Below are 20,138 nucleotides of genomic sequence, written 5' to 3'. Positions count from 1 at the left end.
ATGTTTGCAATTAATACTGATTTTGTTATTTTTGCATTGATGGAAATTCAAAATTATCACTAGTAAAGAATTGCTGCTTCAACAAGTATAGGGTGGGCAAAATTCGTTGTCTACTGAGGGGATCTCGAGAACTATAAGAGCTAGAATAAAACGGATGCCACAATTCCTAGCTCTTTTTCAGAGAAACAAAGAATGGTGAAAGCCGTAGCCTCCTAAGATTCTTCGCTTTTGAGTTATTAGCAAAAATTGAGATTTTGACGATTTCGAAAAGTTTCCATAACTTTTTTGTCTTTGAAGTTACAGATCTGAAACTTGAACTTTTCAAATTCAAAAATAAATTCAATAAAAGTTTGCATTTAAAAAAAAGTTCAAATAATGATTCGAAAGGAAAAAATATTTTGAGCTCGTCAGTGAATTCTACGTAAAAAAGTGCCTGTAGAAGGTTCAAGTTTCAGATCTGTAACTTCAAAGACAAAAAAATTATGAGAATTTTTCGAAATCGTCAAAATCTCAGTTTTTGCTAATACCTCAAAAACGTAGGAGGCTACGATTTTCACCATTCTTTGATTCTCTGAAAAAAGAGCTCGGAAATGTGTCATTCATTTTCTTCTAGCTCTTATAGTTGTCGAGATCCCCTCAGTACACAACGAACTTTGCGCACCCTGTACAGAAAATTCAGAATACGATTTAGATATATGAGAACGAATTGTCAAAACCATTGGTTAGCCTGTGAAAGGCAATCTTTTACACACACCAACGATTCTGACAATTCGTTAAGAGTGCTCTATTCCAGTAAAAAAACACATGTAAAATTTGAGACGCTTTTTTTTATTATAAAATATTTCTTAAAGTTCTAGCGTTCCACTCAACAGAATGTTTTTTTTATTTTTGTACTCATTCGACCATATTTCAACATGTATTATGTTACAGTCATAAATTATTTGAGAAATTAACAAAAAGTGAAGCATCACTTCTATTTTAACTTGAGATGATACTTTTTGTGTCAGATTAAAATTTACCTTTATAATTTTTTTGGTTTTTCATAAAAAATTTTGAGGATATACATATATACGAAAACAACACGAAAATAATTCACATAACATACTTTTCCTTAAACAATGAACTTCATCATAATTGTCACTTACAATGCTTTGAGCCTCAATTCAAAATAGTTGAGACACAAAAAGTTAATGTCATAAAATGGTTGGAGAATTGAAATAATATAAGACAATAAACTTTCCTTTGTGCTGAAACAACAAAATGCTGTTTCATCGTTATAAAATACATTTTAACCCCTTTTCCAGATTCTAGGCTCTACTTTTCACCATATACAAAAGTCATTCAACAGTAGATCTTATATTTATGTAATCGATTCCATGAGAATATGATGTGACCAAGAAATCCCAAATTTTTTCGACTACCAATCTATCAGGCTTGAGAAAACCTATATTGAATAATGGCTAAAAAGTTGAGGCTCTGAACTTAAATTGAAAAAAGATGTACCGTTACTTCTCAATTGAAATGGAAAATCTTGAGTTGATCTTTTCGAGACGCCCTTCAATTTCGATTAAAAATCAATTTTTTTCTAAAAGGTTTCAAATACTTATTCAAATTTTAACTTACTGTGATGTTTTTCATTATGGTCTTCGTGATCTTTCCAATTTATTGGACGGTAATCACAAATAACACAGTGATCAACTTTAGGCTTCATATGAGCAGTTTTCAAGTGAATAGCCAAGTCTTTTTTGGATGAAGAGCTGTAGGGACATGAATAACATTGCAGTTTTTTGAATTGTGAACTGCAGTCTTCTTGAGATTGTGGGTGAGCCACTTCGATATGATGTTTTAGTTTGTGTTCCTTGGGGGTTATATAATTACACATTGAACATTCCCAGAATTCCCGTGTCCAATGAATCTTTAACAAATGGTCTTTAAGCTCTTCTTTCTGAAGAGTTTTGAAATCACAAAACTGACACTTGTGCACATGAGCCGACTCGATATGTTCCTGAAGACTTTTTCTGCTTGTAGTATTGTACTGACATCTACAGCAACTGTATTGCCTCACTATATGTTTAGTGTTGATGTGGTAATTCAGATACCTCTGCTGTGATGTTGTGTAATTGCAATAATAACAAATGAGGTTTTTATCATCATTATCTGGTGGTGCTGGCCAAAGTTCTTCTTCTTCATATTCTAACATTTCCTTATTTGCTAGCTCACTGAAATAAAAGAATTCAGAAATTCAGATATATTTCGGGTTTAATTAGCTCACCGTTCTTCATCTGAATTACTAGCCTCCCAATCTACTTTCCATTCCATTTGAGCCTGAAAGTTACTCTCAATAACTTCAGGATTTGAATCAACTCTTTTATAGGGTTGATTCCTAAATAATGGGAGATCTTTTATGAATTTTTGTACTGGCTCATCCCAAGGATTGTCCATTAAGATATCATTTGAGTCTTCTTCAAACTTGGGATAATCAATGTCCATCGTGAAGTTGTCATAGTATTCCTTAAATCTGGCTTCTTCACACCTGAAAATATGCAAATGAATAAGTCTTCTTTCGACTTATGCCAAGGAAGTATTAAACCTACCAACTTTCATTAGAACTGTCACCCTCTGGTTCTGGATCTGATGAAAAAGTTTCATGAAGACTGGGGAAAATTTCATAGATAGTATTCTTCTCTTTCACTTTTCCACTTTGATAAACGTTAGGGAGCATTTCAAAACTGACATTGAGATGCTTTCCCTTGATTTTCAGACTCTCAAACTCATCATTTGATCTTTTAATTATTTCATTCAAACATTTCGCATAATCGGAATCAAATTCATAATCTGAGATTGGAGCTCTACACTGGTCATAAGAACTGAAAGTTTTTGCACAAATGAAATGATAATACGAGTCATAATTAACTCATTACACTTACTCATCGTCAGTATCAGAGTCTTGGCTTGAAGATTGTGTCAAGTTGTCTGCTTTTAGATAATCTGAGGTTGAACTGAAAAAGTTAATTCATTGTAGATATATGGCTAATGGAGCAGGTCTAAAAAAATAAATTTCATTGTATATCATAAATCAATATTGTTTTATTAACAGAACTTATTCAATCTTCAATCACATCAAATGTTGAAGGTTAGGTATTGCTATCGATTTTTAGCTAGAAAATCAAAGTGTCCACCAAAAAATTATTTGAATAATGACAATAAAAGCTAATTAATATCAATAATTTTTGTTGCAGTTTTTCCAAGATTGTCCTGTAGGTTCTGATCAAATCTGGTTTATGAATATTCCTCACCACTTATCACTCTTATCACTTTCCGAAAATCTATCGGAATCTGGTATATCCATCTTTAGAAACTAAGCGAATAAACTATAAATTCAACTCTATTTTATTTTTGTACATGTATTTTTTAACATCAAATAATTTTGAGAACAACAAATCATTGGTAAATGATAAGTGACAGGAAAACAGCGGTCAGCAGTCAGTCAGTGGCAGTCACAGTGATTATTCAGTGTTGCCAAGTTAAAATATTTTAATCATCGAACTCAAGAACTCTTTCTTGAGTTGATGTAACAAATCAATAGGTGTTTTTCTTTTCTAAACCTGTGGCAGTTACCAACATCAAAACATAGATGGCAACACTATGAAACAAAACAGCAGTGTTAGCTTAGTAGAGTTAGCTTAGCAGCACAGAACACTAATATACAGTTAGTTAGCAGAGTTAACAGAGTCACAGATTACAGGGATTACTATATAATCTGTGAAATGAGTTAACAGTGGGCTTTTCTTCTGGGCTTCGGACTTTTTACTTGGCCACTAAACATTAACCGCGTATTTTAATTCCTTGAAAATTGTTGAAACGTTTGAAAAACTTTCTTGTTTCTTGCAATTTTTTCATGAAGAACAAGATTGTTGAGAAAAATCTGAAAACATTTCAAGATTCGAATGGAATTCTTTCTACTTGTTGATTATAGGCAAGGGCGGTTCAGTGGGGGGGTCATGGGGGCCAAGGCCCCTCCTCTTTGAGAACTTGAGAGAAATATTTTTACGAAAATTTACTCTAAGAATATGTTACTCTTTTAAAATATATGTATCCCATTTAGATCTGAACTATGATTTTTCCAGGAGATACGCGTGTCGAAAAAAAAAAATTCCCAAAAAGATGAGATCACTTGAAAGAGCGTCAAAACTGAACGATTGCACCGAGCTTGATGAAATTTTGAGATTTATTACTAGAAGAGTTGCTCTTTCAGAATACGTATGACATTTAGATCTGCGATGATTTTTCTAAGAGATTCATGTGTTGAAAGTTGACCTTCGAAAAATTCCCAATAAAATGGGTTGGGGTCAGTTAAAAAGCGTCAAGACTCAAGGGCTACATCGAGCTCGATGAAATTTCGAGATTTATTAATAGAACAGTTGGTCTTTTAGAATATGTATCACATTCATTTAAATCAAATTGAGTATATTTAATGAATCAGATTTTTTATAGTCACCCATTTTCTATTTGATACTTAGTACTAGCTTTTTTCGACACTTTTTCTTCATCTTTACCCCATATAAAATATAATTTGCCCTTTTTATTCACTTTATAATTGTCAACTCCCCACCATATCATTAACTATCTATTAATCAACTTCTATTTTAATATTCTCTTATCAATCCCCATTCTATTAAGCGTTGCTAGGTTACGCAGATGCGCTCGTCCTGTATCTCATAGCAACCGCTGTTCTCACCCAATGATTGGCGGTGATTTCTGTCCAATCGCCAGAGTGACATTTCGCTAGGCAGTATAAATAGTCATAAATTATTCTATACGCCATAATTATAAAGTATAATCATAGAATATTTGTGAAGCCGCCATTGGGTTTAGAAAATATCACCTTGAAGTTTTCGATGAGGTTGAGCGAAATGACACCACGTATATCGAGGAACCGAAAGTACTAACGATAATAATGTTTCATCGATTATTCCAGAAATATAAAAGACGAAAAAATTCATGATGAATTGATGATTAAGACTGATTTTATACTTTTCTATGAAAAATGATTTGATCTGATTTATAACGAGCATAAATCAACAAATGTATCAAGCAAAGCTTTAATTACTGATTTCCATCGAAATCTTTGTATGCAGAATTCGAACTATGCGCCGTGAGATGCTTCGATTCAAAACATAATTTTTTTTGCATAGAATTTTTACCTGTCACCTATGTCAAATTTCATTTTTTATGACGCTTACGATCAAAATGTTCATTAGAATCACGACTATTTTGTTGATCTTTTTGTTCCCGTAGAATCGATAGAAATTTTGTAATTTTCAGCCCAGAAAGTACGAAAGAGGATGGTAGATGAAGAAATAGAATTTCCTGTGAGATGGCGGAAAAGTAAGTTCTGACACTTCTCACTGAAAAAACTCTCCTGTATCCACCGTATGATTTGGTCAAGTTGCACAAGAGCAACAGTATTTTCTGCTTGACTTCAATTTCTATCAATTCGAATCGAACTTATGCTTTTAAACGAGAAAAAAACAGGTTGAGCAACAAATACCACATGGTTTTTTATGCCACTCTCATCAATCAATTTCAGAGCTTGATATAAAGTAAAAAAATCATCGTTTTTCGTAACAGAACATATCTATAACAGTTGTTGCAGATAACTTAACAAAAGAGAAAGAGAAATTTATACGTGATCCATATTATTGTTGAGCAGTGCAGTTCCTGTTCTGATTGAGTTTTTCATTATTTATTTCAATACCTTTCCATCGCCAATAGGTCTTTCAATTCAGAATACATTTTCTTCTTTGTTATTACATTTTTCAATTTTTGCTGACGTATTTTTCATGAATTTTTTGTATACAAAATGACTCGGATTCGACTAATATTGCCTTTATCCTTATTGTTCCCCTCTTTTTCGGTATCATTTCTTCATTTATATGTAACATAAATTTTTTTCTTTGCGTAGTTTTTGATGATGCATATCAATTTTTCTTCAGGTTCAAAGAGAAGACCTCAAAGTGCTAGGGAGCAAAGAAAATCAAATGCTGTCACAAAACTTGGGGGTAAGTTGACGCCAAAATAATCCCAATCAATAGGTTTGTTCGTAGAGTGGTTTGTAACGGTTGTGAACTGTACAGAGCAAGCGTAATTCCATTTTAGGGTAGCGAAAATCCATTTGCGCTTGCTCTGTATAGTTCACAACCGTTGTGAACCGCTCTACGAACAAGCCTTTTAATGGTTATTATTTTATGTCGAACGGTTCATCGAATTTCTAATGCCCCGTCTAGACTTAAGCTCAAACGGCAAGGAATGCAAAATCTATCAATTTAGTGGTTGTCCTAGTGAGGGGGGTTGATAAAGAGGCTATTCAAGCGTTTCCCTTCAAATCCCTTGTTTACTTTCAAATATTTTATGTTATTCATAAAAAACCAAACAAATATAAGTATATTTAGGTAGTAGGTAAATGACTGGTACAAATATTTTAACAGTAGATTCTTGAGGTGAAAAGAAACATTCTTTTCTTTCAACATTTTTTTCGAATCGGCTCAGTGTAAAAGATACAGGCTGTTGAAAAACCATGAAAAAATGTTATTCTTAGTTCTATCTCACAAACGGTTCTATCGAATGAAATAAATTTCGGACCATAGTTTTCATTTATTTGATGAATCTTTTTCGAATACAAGATATCACTCAGTCTTCCAGTTTTCTCATTATGACCATTACGTACCATAAAAATACCAAAAATTCGAAGAACGCAATTCTTGAAACAAAGTTGGACGCTATCTAAAGAATATTTGAACGTTTAGTAAAATAAAAGTATTCCACATATTTTCTCGTATAATGCGCCGTTTTAGAGTAATTTGATGTTCAAAAATGAAAAATATCTGTGATATTCGGCAAATTGGGTACTTTGGCTGAATACAACCCTGTTCAAAAGATCCACCGATGTGTAGTGTCGCAGATTTATCTAGTTATTCTGAAGATAATTTTGTCTGTCAGGGGTGGTACAGCTCATTATGAAAATTCAAAATGGCTATATTTTTTATCAGGGCCGATTCGTATAGAAAAAAAGTGTTTCCTTTGACCTCAAAAATCTGCTGTTGAAATATTTGTACGAAACGAACACTCATCCTGTATGTAGTTGCGAATTAATTCGAGGTTTGAAAAAAAATAGTGTGGGTCTCACAAATAATTCCATTTTTGAGTTTATTTCGAATAAAAATCGCACAGGATAAAATGTAGTATAAGATTCACAATAATTTCAAGTCGCGCAACTTTTCCTCCGTCGTAGACATTCATCTTTTTCCCTCCGTCACATCCCTAGCCATAATCTTCTCCAAGGGCTGCACATGCCTCTGTATGAGGTTGAAAATCCTCCTCGCGAAGCTGTCAAACGAGTATCTGTGGTTGAAGGCATCCTTCGCCATCTCCCCCAGGAAGTTTTTGATATGCGGGCTAGACGCCACCTTCATCATGGCGGCCGCCAAGAGATGGGGCTGAGGCTCCACCAAAACTCCAGTTATCCTATTCTCCAATATCTTCGAGGCTATCCCCTTGTTCAAGGCCACTATGGGCTTACCCAAACTCATCGCTTCCAGCAGGTAATCCGAGCAGATGTCATTTCTGGAAGTGTGCAACACCACGCTGGCCTCAATCAGCAGGGTCTTGGTGTGAATGGTGGGGATCTGTCTGAGAACCGTCACCTGAGCTGCGAACCAACGTCTCTTCAACCTCTCCACGAACATCTGGTAATACTTTCTCTCGTCCACCACCCTGCAGTTACCTGCGATGATCAGATGAGCCCTCTGCTTGAAATAAGCATCGTCCGACATACGCATCATGTCTTCGAAGGCGTCCAAGACCAGTTTGAAGTTCGAGTTCCTCCTGAACTTCCCCAGAGCCACGAACAGCACGGATTTATCCGACAGATCCGGAATTATGCGGTTTATGTTGATGCCAGGCTCGATCCAGAGCCCGTAGTCCACCAGAGGAATCATAACTTTGGGCTCCACGGCCGTCGGGAAGCTCCTCTTGAAGATATCTACGAAAGCTGGCGATTCCACGATCACCTCGTCGGCCAACTTGACCCATCTGGCCTCGAAGAGGTTGGGGATCAGCCGGGCGTGGTCGTAGCAGGCCTCAGGGTTCCTCAGGCTGCGGAACTGCTCGATGTAGAAGACCTTGTGTCTGCTGAGCATCTTGAGGGCGAACAGGGCGATCAGGTCGACGTCCATGAGGACGACGCAGGGTTTCGAAGATGGCCTCTTCAGGATGAGGCTGAGGGCGAGGCACAGGCCTCTGTAGGTGGTGAGGGTGGATTTGAGGAAGCCGAATATGTGCCTGGGTATCCACCATACGCGTTTCTCGATCTTTATGTTTCCGGCCAGCTGAAAAGAGAAAGAAGGAGATCGATAAGGGTCTTGACAGGTGATGTCTTTGAATATTGGACGTACAAATTGGTCAAAAATGGATTTATTTCAGAACGAAATGAATGAACAGATCATGCAGAGCGTTCTTCATAGCTGGCTATTTCTTTCCACCTCAATTTTCCAACTCCACCTTGAAAAAACTCCTGGTCTTTTGAGGTGACCCAAGTTGAGAGTCAATTTTGGATTCCTCCGGATAAAATTACCCAGTGACCTGCCAAATCGTACTGCATCTTTCGGAGCAACAGTAATCAGAAGAGGCAATCTCTGGAGAATACAGTGGATGTTGTAAAATGTTCCACCTGAGCATTTCTGAATATTTTTTTAAAATTTTTGAGCTATGAGACCACTGAACTTCTCATTGTTCAGTTCATGAAGCATACTCAATTGCCTTGCTTCTGTAGGATTCCCATGGTGGTAGGTCCCATTGTACGAAAACAGCTTGTATTGCCAGCCCACATGATTCTACTAGGGTCTCTGGCGTTTGGATCATGGGGTTTTTCTGGCTGTCCAGAAAGAGGCTTGTTTTCAACCATTATGGAAAAGTGGAAAGCATTTCCTATGCATGATTTATCAGTTGGAGCATTGTCATCATGAATTTCCAAAAGCATTTGATGCATTTCAGCTATCCAGCTGCACCTTTTTCCAATCGAAGTAGAAAACTAAAATCTCGAACACATATGCTAACATTATACAACACAGTAAAAACGAGCAATATGTACCAAAGTGATCACTAGTATACAATGCCAAGGTTTCTGTTCTTTTTGTTGTTCTTGAGACACTTCATCGTCGATACCCAACCTGCATAGGGTCTTTGGACTTTGGTGCTTCTTTTGCCATCAGTCTAGTACCAAGAGTGTCCTATCATACTTCAAGGACACTCACAAATCCTCCTGGTTCTTAGAATGACCTCAGTGAAAGCACCATAGTTTACACTTCTTGGAATTCTCGTTTCGAATCTTCTTGGACCTCCACATTATACATTTCCACATCTTTTCTGCGTTGAAGATAATGCACAGTACCTACATGACAAGCAATCCTTGCTTTGTATTTGGTTCATATCACCAGAACGAAAGCTCCTTTTTGGGAATACCTGGAAAGTATCTTACGTATGTATCTAGTACCTTGATGTCATCCAGGCAGTTGTTCTTCTCGTCCACTTCCGAGGTGACCACCGTGACCTGGTATCCGGAGGTCTCCAGGCATTGGGCGAAATTGACGATGTACCTATCCTCCCTCCTTCTGGCGATGCGATCGTGCAAGATGATGATGTCGTGATTTTTCGGCACGTTCAAATCGGAATCCGAACGATAAACGTTGAAATCCATCGTAGGGCTTGGAAGAATAATTGTACAAATAATTTACATGTTTGACGTAATGTCAGATGAGACGTAAGCGGGCCAGAGAATATGGCGGATTACAGAAATTCACTGGTTAGGGGTGTATTCGATGCGGGGAATATTTTGGTCTTCTTGTGAGGACATTTACATGTTTACCTATGTGGCCTATCGCTATTGTGCTCTTCGTCTTTTGATGGAGAGGGTAGCATTTCGCTCAAATGTCTATTTATGGGACAAAACTATCACACAACATTGTGATGGTTGCTCTTCAGGCTGACTTTTATCATCAAGAATGAAATTGAGAAACCTCAGAGCAGCCAAAACTCTGTACCAGCGGGGTTTTGTCCAGCAGTCCTTGAATATCCTATTAAACTCTTTCTATATACCATTGACCAAAGGAATTCCCTGTGTTTATGCCCTAAGAAGGTTATTCATTAGGCACCTACTTTCCAAAACACATATCAGCCTGGAGAATGAATCTCTAGAACAATACTTGGGAAGCTTCATAAATACTAGGGCTAACCTAGACACGGAAATACACAACCGTATCAATTCGGCATCACGGGCATTCTGGAAGCAAAAGGTCAGAGTGTTTCAAAATCACGACCTCAATATGAAGACCAAGACAGCTGTTTACAAAGCAGTCTTCCTCCAAACGCTTCTTTACGGAAGCGAAAGCTGGACGACCTACATGCGACATATTAAACAGCTCGAACAAACTCAACAACGTCATCTAAGACAGATAATGCACATCAGATGGTTCCACAAAGTTTTGAATGCAGAAATCTTGCAACGCGCGAGTTGTACAACAATTGAGACTCAAGTAACGAGGGCCCGACTCAGATGGAGCGGCCACATGCTGAGGATGCAAGACACAAGACTCCCCAAAATAGCTCTGTATGGCGAATTGACAGAGGGAGCCCGGAAACCAGGAGGCCAGTATAAGCGGATTAAGGATACATCAATCCCTAAAATCAGCTATTGCCAATCATAACTGGGAACAACAAGCGTTAGACAGGTCACAGTGGAGGTCTATGGTGCACAGTTATAATGGAGATTCGAGAAGAATACAGCGGCGGCCAGATTGGGTTGGTGACTATCCATGTCCGGAGTGTGGAAGGATCTGTAGGCCACGGTTGGGTCTCTTCAGTCACAGGAGTCTTTTTGTAGATTTATTCCCGGTAACGGGATGCAGCAATGAATGAACTAATGACTTACCAAAAGGAGATAGCTAAGCTTGAAGCTTCTTTTAGTGCATTTTTAGTAGGACTATAGAAAGCTTCAAAATTAAAGGGACTTCAGGTTCGCTTATGAAGTGCCATAAGACTTTATGGGATAGTGATACCAATTTACAGAGCACAAAAATGTGTTTGCACGTATAACTTGAAAATACAGAAAGACAGAAGAAGAGGTATGTGGTTTTGGCCATTATTCATCTCTTGAAAATCGAGGTCCAATTTTGCTTAGATGTTACAGAGCTGATATTCAATTCCATCAAATTCTACCCACCCTGTATATACCGGGTGTCCCAGAGCTTTTAGGCCAGCAGATATCTCAGTTACCTGCGGAAAAAAAAATTGAAAAAAATACTTGTCGTAGGAGACCATACGCTCTTTCATGCAGCATAGCAAAATCCACCCCCTGACAAACAACCCCTGAGAAACAACCCCTAACTTTTGTTTTTCAAATGGCACCCCCATGTTTGTTTGGCTTCAACTGACAGCTCTTTTTAATTCTCAATCAATGATATATCATAATATGTAGTTGTAAAGATAGTCATTCGATAAAATTGAATTCGTTAGTGGGTACTGTTAATTGGACTGATCGAATTAGTCTACATTGTAGAGACAAGAAAAAGTGGATGTTGAAAAAAAAAGAGTCAATAAAATGTTAGAACTTGACTTGAAGCATGTGTGGCAAGTGCTGGCCAACATTTTGAACATTTTCTTTAGTATAATGTTGCAGTAACAATACAGCTGAGCGTATAAATTCGTATTTCATTTGTATTTTTATTTTCCATAATTCTGCATGCCATTCTAGCTACCATGATACATCATTGAATGAGAAATGAAAAAAACTGTAAGTTGAAGCACAACAAACATGGGGGTGCCATTTGAAAAACAAAAGTTAGGGGTGGTTTCTCGGGGGTTGTTTGTCAGGGGGTGGATTTTGCTATGCTGCATGAAAGAGCGTATGGTCTCCTACGACAAGTATTTTTTTCAATTTTTTTTTCCGCAGGTAACTGAGATATTTGCTGGCCTAAAAGCTCTGGGACACCCGGTATAGTCAGAACTCCTCCTTCTAATGAAGATGGAAAAGAGCAGAAAATTCTTCATCTAAGATTTTGGGATGCCTGCCAGGCTTCCCAAAAACATCAAATACAAAACACTTATGGAATATCCGAGCTTTTTCTCTGGAACTTACTAATACAAAATTTTGGGATCGAATTTTCCGAACCCTCAAACCCTCCACATTTGTCCTTTTTCGAATTCATCCAGTGACCTTGATCCCAATCCCGAAATTAATAGTCCAAGTGGTCGAGCGTCATTCTCCGTTTCTGTTTTTCACATCTGTCATATGACATGTTCATGTTCAGAATCATCATTGTGTGAGAAAAATAAAAAGTGTAAAAATCTGAAATTATCGTGTTCCATGGATTAATCGTTGCATCAGAAAGCGGACGGGTCATTTTGTCGACTAAATTCGCAAGCATCTTCCCATCACTGGTGAGTCCATCTTGCAGGCCATAATGCACCATTTCACTTGCTTCAACGTCTCGTAGAACACTAAAATACGGACAGGGGGTATAGGAAAAAGGGTCATATCGGTTTTTGTATACGTTTCATCTCACTGGTGGTGACTTTTGTTTGATAGAAGCCAGGGGGTTAAATTTGAGTTGTTGTTCGATCTAGTGCTTCCCAAAGATGTGATACAAATGATTGAGAAACATTTTTTTCATTAGACTAGAGCTTTGACTCTGAGAAACCTCTAGAAATTCTCTGAATGCCTTAGCAGTTCTTTTCCTTCAAGTATTACTGTCAATACTTCTCCTTTGTGGCTATGGTTCAAGGTTTATCAATTACTGTTGAAACTCGGAGTACGAATTTTCTAAAAATGAAGCGTTGAAAAGTGATTCCTTATTTCTCTTATAGATACATCAAACTTCCAAACGTCAAAGTCCGCAGGGAGACTTAAGACCAAGCAGATCCTCCGTCAAAATTCGTCAGCTATTCGCACCGACACTTCTGGTGCTGCCATTCAAACCATTAACAACATACTCAACGGTATAACCGAGTCTGTTAACAGACTGACAGAGCTGCAGTACACCGCACCTGATAAAACGCAATCAGGTAAGCGCATTCTGTAGTATCCGTGAAAATGCAAATAGTCTTCCTGCCAAATCTCCTTTGGTGGAAACATAAAGAACCTAAGCTTGCACCTTTGAACCTTTACCAAGTCACCTGTAGAATTTCCTTTTGATCCGTCTATTTGGCTCTCTATCTACAGGTCACTTCCATACCGTCGAGTTATCTAGAAAGACCTCGAAGCATTCTGTAGTATCCGTGAAAATGCAAATAGTCTTCCTGCCAAACCTCCTTTGGTGGAAACATAAAGAACCTAAGCTTGCGCCTTTCAACCTTCACCAAGTCACCTGATTAGAATTTTTTTTTGATCTGTCTATTTGGCTCTCCATCTACAGGTCACTTCCATACCGTCAAGTTATCCAGAAAGACCTCGGAGCATTCTGTAGTATCCGTGAAAATGCAAAGAGTCTTCCTGCCAAATCTCCTTTGGTGGAAACAAAAAGAACCTAAGCTTGCGCCTTTCAACCTTCACCAAGTCACCTGATTAGAATTTTTTTTTGATCTGTATTTGGCTCTCCATCTACAGGTCACCAGTGACGGCTCGTGCCCATAAGGTGTGGGTCGGCCAGACCCAGGATATACAGGGGAATATCCTGAAATAAAATTAATATCTATTTTTTCAACCAATAACTGATAATGTAAACGCGGAATCCCACCATAATCTCTGTTTTTCTAAAATTAAATATTGATATATTTTTTGTCGATTAAGTTTCTGAAGATAAGTTGGATAGGGTTGCGGCTTAGGGATGGAAAAAAATATTCAATTTTATTTCCCAAAAATAAATGCAATCAGAAATGACATGTTTTTCAGCATCTTTATGTTAAGTTATTGGTTGAGAAACTACTCATTGATAGAAGAAGAAGGTGGTTGAAAAGCAATTGGTGGGTTTCAGTGTCTTCATTTTGAGTGGTTGATTAATATTGAAGAAATATTAATTTTATTCCAGACTTATGCCCTATCCTGTAGATATAGTCTGATTTATTTTTATACAACAGTGTATAAAAGTTTCGTTTTCAATGCGATATAAAGGCTTGTTTTTGGAGAAAGAATGAGATAAACACGTGCACCCCTTTCTCTTATTCTACGACACTGACCTAATTCAATTCATAATATGGGAACAGCGATGCGGATGCGATTCTTATATCCCCACTCCGAGGCTCGGCCGGCCGGCCTACGCGTATTCAAGAAGCTTCGAAATCACCGTGCCCTTCACTTCACTTCCCTAGGAATTACGAATTTTTATGGTCAAAAAATCACTAAACTACTCTTATACGGTCGGAATACCCTTTTTCAAAAATTAACTATTCATTTAATAATAAAAAAATCTAACTATAATTAGGGATATATTATATTTTCATTGACTAAAACTACTCTTAAAAGGTGCGAATACGCTCTTTTCTAAAATAGACATAATATTTAATGATTAACTTTTCATTTGATAATATAATATGTTAGAATAGACAATGAGGAAATCTAGAAATATGACAACTAAACGACCAAACCATAGCAAGGTAGGCCCAACTCGTGCTGGCCGACCGTGTATGTATCTAGCATCGACGTAATACGATGTTCAACTTGGTGATAACTGCGTGCGACGTAGGTGCTGTATAGTACAATAACTTGAAGCGTTTCGCTAGGCTACTGCCGGCTGGCCGACCTAGCGTGTAGCGTGTTTATCGTAAGGAAAGAGAACTTCGAAATAAACTAACTCAGGGCGACAGGGGCGTCACGTTGATCGAAATAAGTTGTCGTACGTATTACTAGGGAATTAATCGAGAATTTAATATCGAAATTAATCATTTGGAATAAGTTTTGAAGAATAAAATAATTATAATTATTTTCCATTTCTCGATTATTTTTGGGTCGGCCCAGCCGACCCTGCATACCCGGACGAGCCGTCATTGCAGGTCACTTCCATACCGTCAAGTTATCCAGAAAGACCTCGGAGCATTCTGTAGTATCCGTGAAAATGCAAATAGTCTTCCTGCCAAACCTCCTTTGGTGGAAACATAAAGAACCTAAGCTTGAGCCTTTCAACCTTCACCAAGTCACCTGAATAGAATTTTCTTTTGATCTGTCTATTTGGCTCTCCATCTACAAGTCACTTCCATACCGTCAAGTTATCCAGAGGGACCTCGGAGCATTCTGTAGTATCCGTGAAAATGCAAATAGTCTTCCTGCCAAATCTCCTTTGGTGGAAACATATAGAACCTAAGCTTGCACCTTTCAACCTTCACCAAGTCACCTGCAGAATTTCCTTTTGATCCGTCTATTTGGCTCTCTATCTACAGGTCACTTCCATACCGTCAAGTTATCCAGAAAGACCTCGGAGGTTGAACGAGTGCTAAAACCGCCTGTGGTCAAGATCAGAAGCCTGAGGAAGAAGGTCAAGGCTCTGTCCTCGAAACTGTCCCCCATAACCTCATCCTGGTCGAACTTGTCGCTCAAGTATAGCGGCCGGATGTCAGGGAAGGTGAGCGACAAGAAGGTCCAGAAGGAGAAGACGACGACGGTCGAGAGGATGAATACCGAGACGGTGGACGCGTCTAGCTCCGCGCCGGTCAAGAAGAAGCTGAAGCCCTACACCAAGACCCACGTGGATCGACACTACGGAAACGTCCCGGGCAAACCTTTCGAGTTTTCCCCCCATAAGCTGGTGGAGATATACCATAACAACGCGGCCAAGGAGAGCGATTCGGAGGAGGAGAAGAATAGGTCGAAAATTCACGTGAGGCGGAATTTCAATAACCCTCATCTTCCTTCTGACCAAGCAGCTTCTACAGCTCTTTCCTCACATCCTGAACATTCTTCTTTATTTACACCAGGTGAAGGTGAAATCCGACGGCGTTCCCCACATCAAAATCCCTTGTCACGATTGCGGCGACTGCAAGGAGACGAAGAATTGCAACCATCTGCGCGAGGAGAGCTACGAGGAGCCAAACGCGCCCCGCGCCTTCTACGCCAACAAGAGCTACGAGCTGCCCACCATAGCGTCGAAGATGAAGCAGGCCGTCAAGCTCGACTTTAACATGTTCAACTTCAAGGCCATCCCCTTCTGTCCCGTGTCCTCGACCACCCCGAGTCACAACATCGGCATCAACATACAGCAGGTCATGAGCATCATCAAGACGCGTCAGCCGGTCCAGGGGATCTCCCCCACCCTGGCGCACAACATCAACCTGGCCGCGGAGAAGCTGAACCACGACCCCCTGACCTCCTTCGTGTCCAGTATGACGTCCAAGATGGGGTGAGATATTGAGAATGAGCTTGATAAGGACTCATCCTAAGATTAGGTCTAGGTGTGAAATTGTTCAATTTGAAGACGCGGTATAGGAATTGGGCTTGGGTTCCTTCAAAATGCTTGCTCGATCGCTGTATCTCCAGATCTGATGATGAACCTATACTAGGCCATAGCTATTTTGCGATTTAATACATTTTGATCTGGCAATTATTGCAACAATGTTTGGTAGCAGATTCTCGAGATAGATTAGGAGATCTCTAGTTCTATCTTTACCTGGAGAACCCTTCTTTAGGAGATTCAGCCCTTGGAAAGAAACGCAAGGTTTAATCAGAAAAATCTGAAAGTTTGATTGAACCCATTTCGAGATTTGTGTGGAAATATACTTGCTGATCACAGGTGGCTGACATTCAATCACATTTTTAGATGTTTCTTCGGAAATCTTGCATTTTGTATCTGCGAGTGGTGACAAAACGAGGATAGGTCGTCTATGTTCAGGACAACGTGCTGTTATCGCAGCCTAAGGATTATAAACCAACAGGCAACAGGTCAACAGGATGACTCATTTCTGCTAATGCATCAGTGTGATTGGTTAGCAGCAACGTTTATAGACGATTGTAGCAGAGGCGCTTGCCTGTGTTTAAATTTCTGCAGGTCTGATGATGTCAGCGAAATTGTCCAATGTTCAGAGATAGAGAATGAGTCATCCTGTTGGTCTGTATAACCCTCGATCGCAGCCGACCTATGTATTTTTCCACAATTTCAAGTTACGGAAGATCCGTCTGTCCACTGAACAAATACTCCCTCAACTACCGCCATCTGGAGGAAATGGCGCGAACTGTACCGGAAGAGGCGACGGACGAGTGCGACGTTGGCAACGACGTGGGCGGTCCGTCCGGAGACATGCAAGCGAGGGCTCCCCCAGGGCCCAGTCAGTGGACCACCGACAATAACAAGAGGAACTGCACCTGCGCGCCGGCTACCGGGGTGGATTTTCATCAAGTCTACAATAAGTACCGTAACCAACCCTCGTCTTTCGACAATAAGAATCATGTGAGTCCCTAAATTGGAATATAAATTTTGCGAATTTGAGTGCGTTTTATTCTCTGCATCTGATTGCAGCTTAGTTATTTGGAACCTTTAGTTCTCTTGAAAGTGGTATCTTGCTGCTATCCCATTTCATTTCATTATATTTGTTCCACGGTCTTCTTCTAGGTTTTGCTCAAATTACTTGAAGAGGTAGCATCCTTGTCTGTCTCTTCTTCTTTAAAGCCTTTGGTGCTCCTTTGTTTTGTATTTGAGACATGAGTATCGTTATTACATAAGCACCCCTTGACTATCACGAAGCACAAGGAGGTGATACCTATAGACTAAGAAAGTTCTGTAAATCTCAAGGCTAGTAAGTATCACCAGAGTATTGCACGAACGAACGAGAATTTCTCATTGTCATGAGCCTGTTGGTACGTCGAATAGTCCCAATACACACGAATGGTTTGCTTCGGCCGAATTCTCGGCCGACTCCGACCGACCTTAACAACCTCAGCGCCCTCGAACCCACGCTTGACAATGGGAATTTTTCTCAGACTGATAGCTTTTCTTCTTGCAGTACCCCCGTCATCCGCCCAACACGGCCAAGTCTTTCGTCTGCAACGAATCGATGTCCAGGAGGATGAGGCCGACCAGCTGCGTGGACGGACGCCTCCAACAGGCCGAGACTGTCTACATGCAGGACAACGTCTGCTCGGGCACGCCGCTCAACGGCAAAGAGAAGAACCTCAAGGACGTGTTGATGAACTTGCACGACGATTTCGACGCCATGAACAAGTGAGTCGGGTTAGATTTGAGGTTAGGTTAGATTTGACCTAGGTTGTCATCATGCTTCATAGACATAGAGACATGGACTGTGCCTTCCTTTTATATCTATGCATGAAATACGGTCAAAAAAAGTGACAGAGAGAAAAACACGTCGGGAATGCAGTTGTCTTTTTCTAGAATTTTTATTGGTCTACACTCACCTCTATGTGAACAAAAAAGAGAAAGGTATATCCCGACGAGCTTTTCTCTCTTTCTAATAAATAGCCAATTTCATGCTGGCATTGCTCAGTCCATGTCTCTATGTCTATGTCATGCTTATTGACAGATCAGACAGATATTGACAATCAGTGGTTGAACAATTTTACAAATTACATATAATAAATCATTTCCTAGGAGATACGAAACCTTATCGAACCAGGTGGCCGCTGGGGAGGGGTCAAAGGAGGCGGTGGACGAGCTGCAAGAGTTGGAGTCGCAGCTCAACAAGAAAGAAGAAGAAATAACCATCGTTATGACCCTCTACAAGGAGGTACTGGCGCTGAAGCAGCAGGTGAAAGAGCTGACCAGACGTAGCGCGGAGAATAACGCATTCAGGCAGTATAGGCCTGAAGATTACAGCTCGAAAACTGCTCAGCACATCACGAAACTGCTGCAGCAGATTCAGCAGTATCATACTTATTATAGGAATGGACAAAATGGTTATCTCAATATGTAGGATAGGTAGTGTGTCATAATATGTGAAATAAAATTGTTTAGAGGAAAATTAGTAAGGACATCAGCAGATTCATCTTCACGGTGCGAATGGCCTGAAAAAAACATAATAACATGATATTTGTAAAAACTGAGGCCAAAAACAGATTTCTTCTCCCTATTTACGGTCGAATCGATGTAAAACACTCCGCTCTATGATTAACCTAACTTCACTCAACTGACTTCAACCTATCTGACATCTGACATTGATTGTCAAAATTTTCACCTTTTTCTAGCGGATTTTTGAGCTTTTTCTGTGTCGTTTTCGGGGATGAGTGTATCAACTAGGGAAGATTCGGTTCACATAGTACAATGATGCAGCCAAGATTTGGGCTGGACTAAAAAATGAAAATCCGCGGAAAGATTTCATTGATCTCCTACTTGACGAATATCTCACGTGAGATAAAAAGCTCGTTTGGGGTCAGGGGTTCATCATTATCATTATTGAATAATCCAACCTTTTGATGGGGGGTTCCTTATCTCGTACATGCCAAACATGCCAAACAGTCTAAATATTCAGCTTTCACGTCATTGACTCGAGGGTCAGCCTCGTCTATCATCGAATAAAACGGTGGTTGTAAGGTCGTTAGGTCGCGGGGGCTAAGGAAACTTCATTAGGAAAGCTTTTAACCCTAATGTAGATTGATGCCTCACGTCTGCCAGACACGCGACCACCTTGAAACATGTGTGTCGTAATTGTGAGGGGAGTCATCCCGTTAACTGCGACCGCCAGGTAAGTAAACGGCGACGAGTGTCGGGGGTTGTTGGAAATTGGATGGAATGTATATTTGACGAGCGTCGGGGTGTTTTGGAAGACAATCCGAGGAAAATTGGGGATGACGTGCGACTTTTAGGAGGGTGTTTTCAGCACCCCTTTTTCAATCAGCGAGGGGTTCTGTTGGATTAGTTTTTTTACTCAATGAACGAAAAATTGAGGCATATTTTCTGCCAGCTTGACGTCTGCTGTCAATGATTGGATTCAAGGCTGCCATGTTGATCATGAATTCTATGGTCTGTGGAGAGCTGTCAAAGTTTTCGATAGGTAAACGTCAAGATGCTAACTCAGGGATAAAATGTTTTTTCATGAGCATTCTCCACATGGTTTCGTCTCGAATATCCACTTCAATTTTTGAGCAGTGTATTTTCCAGTAACAGTGGAAGCAACTCGCACAAAACTCATAAATCCGTGAAAAAAAAAAACGA

The 20,138-nt window shown here is 39.5% G+C and overlaps 3 protein-coding genes across 3 annotated transcripts; 1 reads left to right on the top strand and 2 right to left on the bottom strand.

The window, feature by feature from the left end:
- Positions 1-807: 807 nt before the first annotated feature.
- On the bottom strand, positions 808-3,493 carry LOC123321354 (RE1-silencing transcription factor-like). Its single transcript, XM_044908862.1, has 5 exons — positions 3,297-3,493; positions 2,928-2,999; positions 2,595-2,867; positions 2,273-2,533; positions 808-2,219 (listed from the first exon to the last, which is right to left on the bottom strand). Exons 1-5 carry the CDS (start codon positions 3,347-3,349, stop codon positions 1,604-1,606), a joined length of 1,275 nt encoding a protein of 424 aa, XP_044764797.1. The 5' UTR covers positions 3,350-3,493; the 3' UTR covers positions 808-1,603.
- A 1,746-nt stretch (positions 3,494-5,239) lies between these two features.
- LOC123322595 lies at positions 5,240-18,948 on the top strand. Its single transcript, XM_044910544.1, has 8 exons — positions 5,240-5,388; positions 5,997-6,062; positions 12,919-13,116; positions 15,424-15,860; positions 15,958-16,379; positions 17,138-17,423; positions 17,977-18,194; positions 18,579-18,948. The coding sequence occupies exons 1-8, from the start codon at positions 5,346-5,348 to the stop codon at positions 18,898-18,900; spliced, it is 1,992 nt and encodes a 663-aa protein (XP_044766479.1). The 5' UTR covers positions 5,240-5,345; the 3' UTR covers positions 18,901-18,948.
- Positions 7,190-9,829, bottom strand: LOC123322596 (alpha-1,3/1,6-mannosyltransferase ALG2-like). Its single transcript, XM_044910545.1, has 2 exons — positions 9,551-9,829; positions 7,190-8,387 (listed from the first exon to the last, which is right to left on the bottom strand). The coding sequence occupies exons 1-2, from the start codon at positions 9,752-9,754 to the stop codon at positions 7,296-7,298; spliced, it is 1,296 nt and encodes a 431-aa protein (XP_044766480.1). The 5' UTR covers positions 9,755-9,829; the 3' UTR covers positions 7,190-7,295.
- Positions 18,949-20,138: the final 1,190 nt, after the last annotated feature.

This window comes from Coccinella septempunctata, chromosome 1 (assembly GCF_907165205.1).
Source record: "Coccinella septempunctata chromosome 1, icCocSept1.1, whole genome shotgun sequence".
Taxonomy (NCBI): domain Eukaryota; kingdom Metazoa; phylum Arthropoda; class Insecta; order Coleoptera; family Coccinellidae; genus Coccinella; species Coccinella septempunctata.
This window is presented reverse-complemented; position numbering and strand designations above follow the sequence as displayed.

Bases quoted from the DNA above. Each gene is read 5' to 3' on its own strand.
- LOC123321354 (XM_044908862.1), bottom strand. From the start codon at position 3,349: ATGGATATACCAGATTCCGATAGATTTTCGGAAAGTGATAAGAGTGAT. The intron at 2,534-2,594 runs GTAGGTTTAATA...GCATATTTTCAG, and splicing joins GACAGTTCTAATGAAAGTTG to GTGTGAAGAAGCCAGATTTA. The intron at 2,220-2,272 runs GTGAGCTAATTA...CTTTTATTTCAG, and splicing joins AGTAATTCAGATGAAGAACG to TGAGCTAGCAAATAAGGAAA.
- LOC123322595 (XM_044910544.1), top strand. From the start codon at position 5,346: ATGGTAGATGAAGAAATAGAATTTCCTGTGAGATGGCGGAAAA. The intron at 6,063-12,918 runs GTAAGTTGACGC...TTTCTCTTATAG, and splicing joins TGCTGTCACAAAACTTGGGG to ATACATCAAACTTCCAAACG. The intron at 18,195-18,578 runs GTGAGTCGGGTT...ATCATTTCCTAG, and splicing joins GATTTCGACGCCATGAACAA to GAGATACGAAACCTTATCGA.
- LOC123322596 (XM_044910545.1), bottom strand. From the start codon at position 9,754: ATGGATTTCAACGTTTATCGTTCGGATTCCGATTTGAACGTGCCGAAA. The intron at 8,388-9,550 runs GTACTAGATACA...TTCTCTTTTCAG, and splicing joins ACTGCCTGGATGACATCAAG to CTGGCCGGAAACATAAAGAT.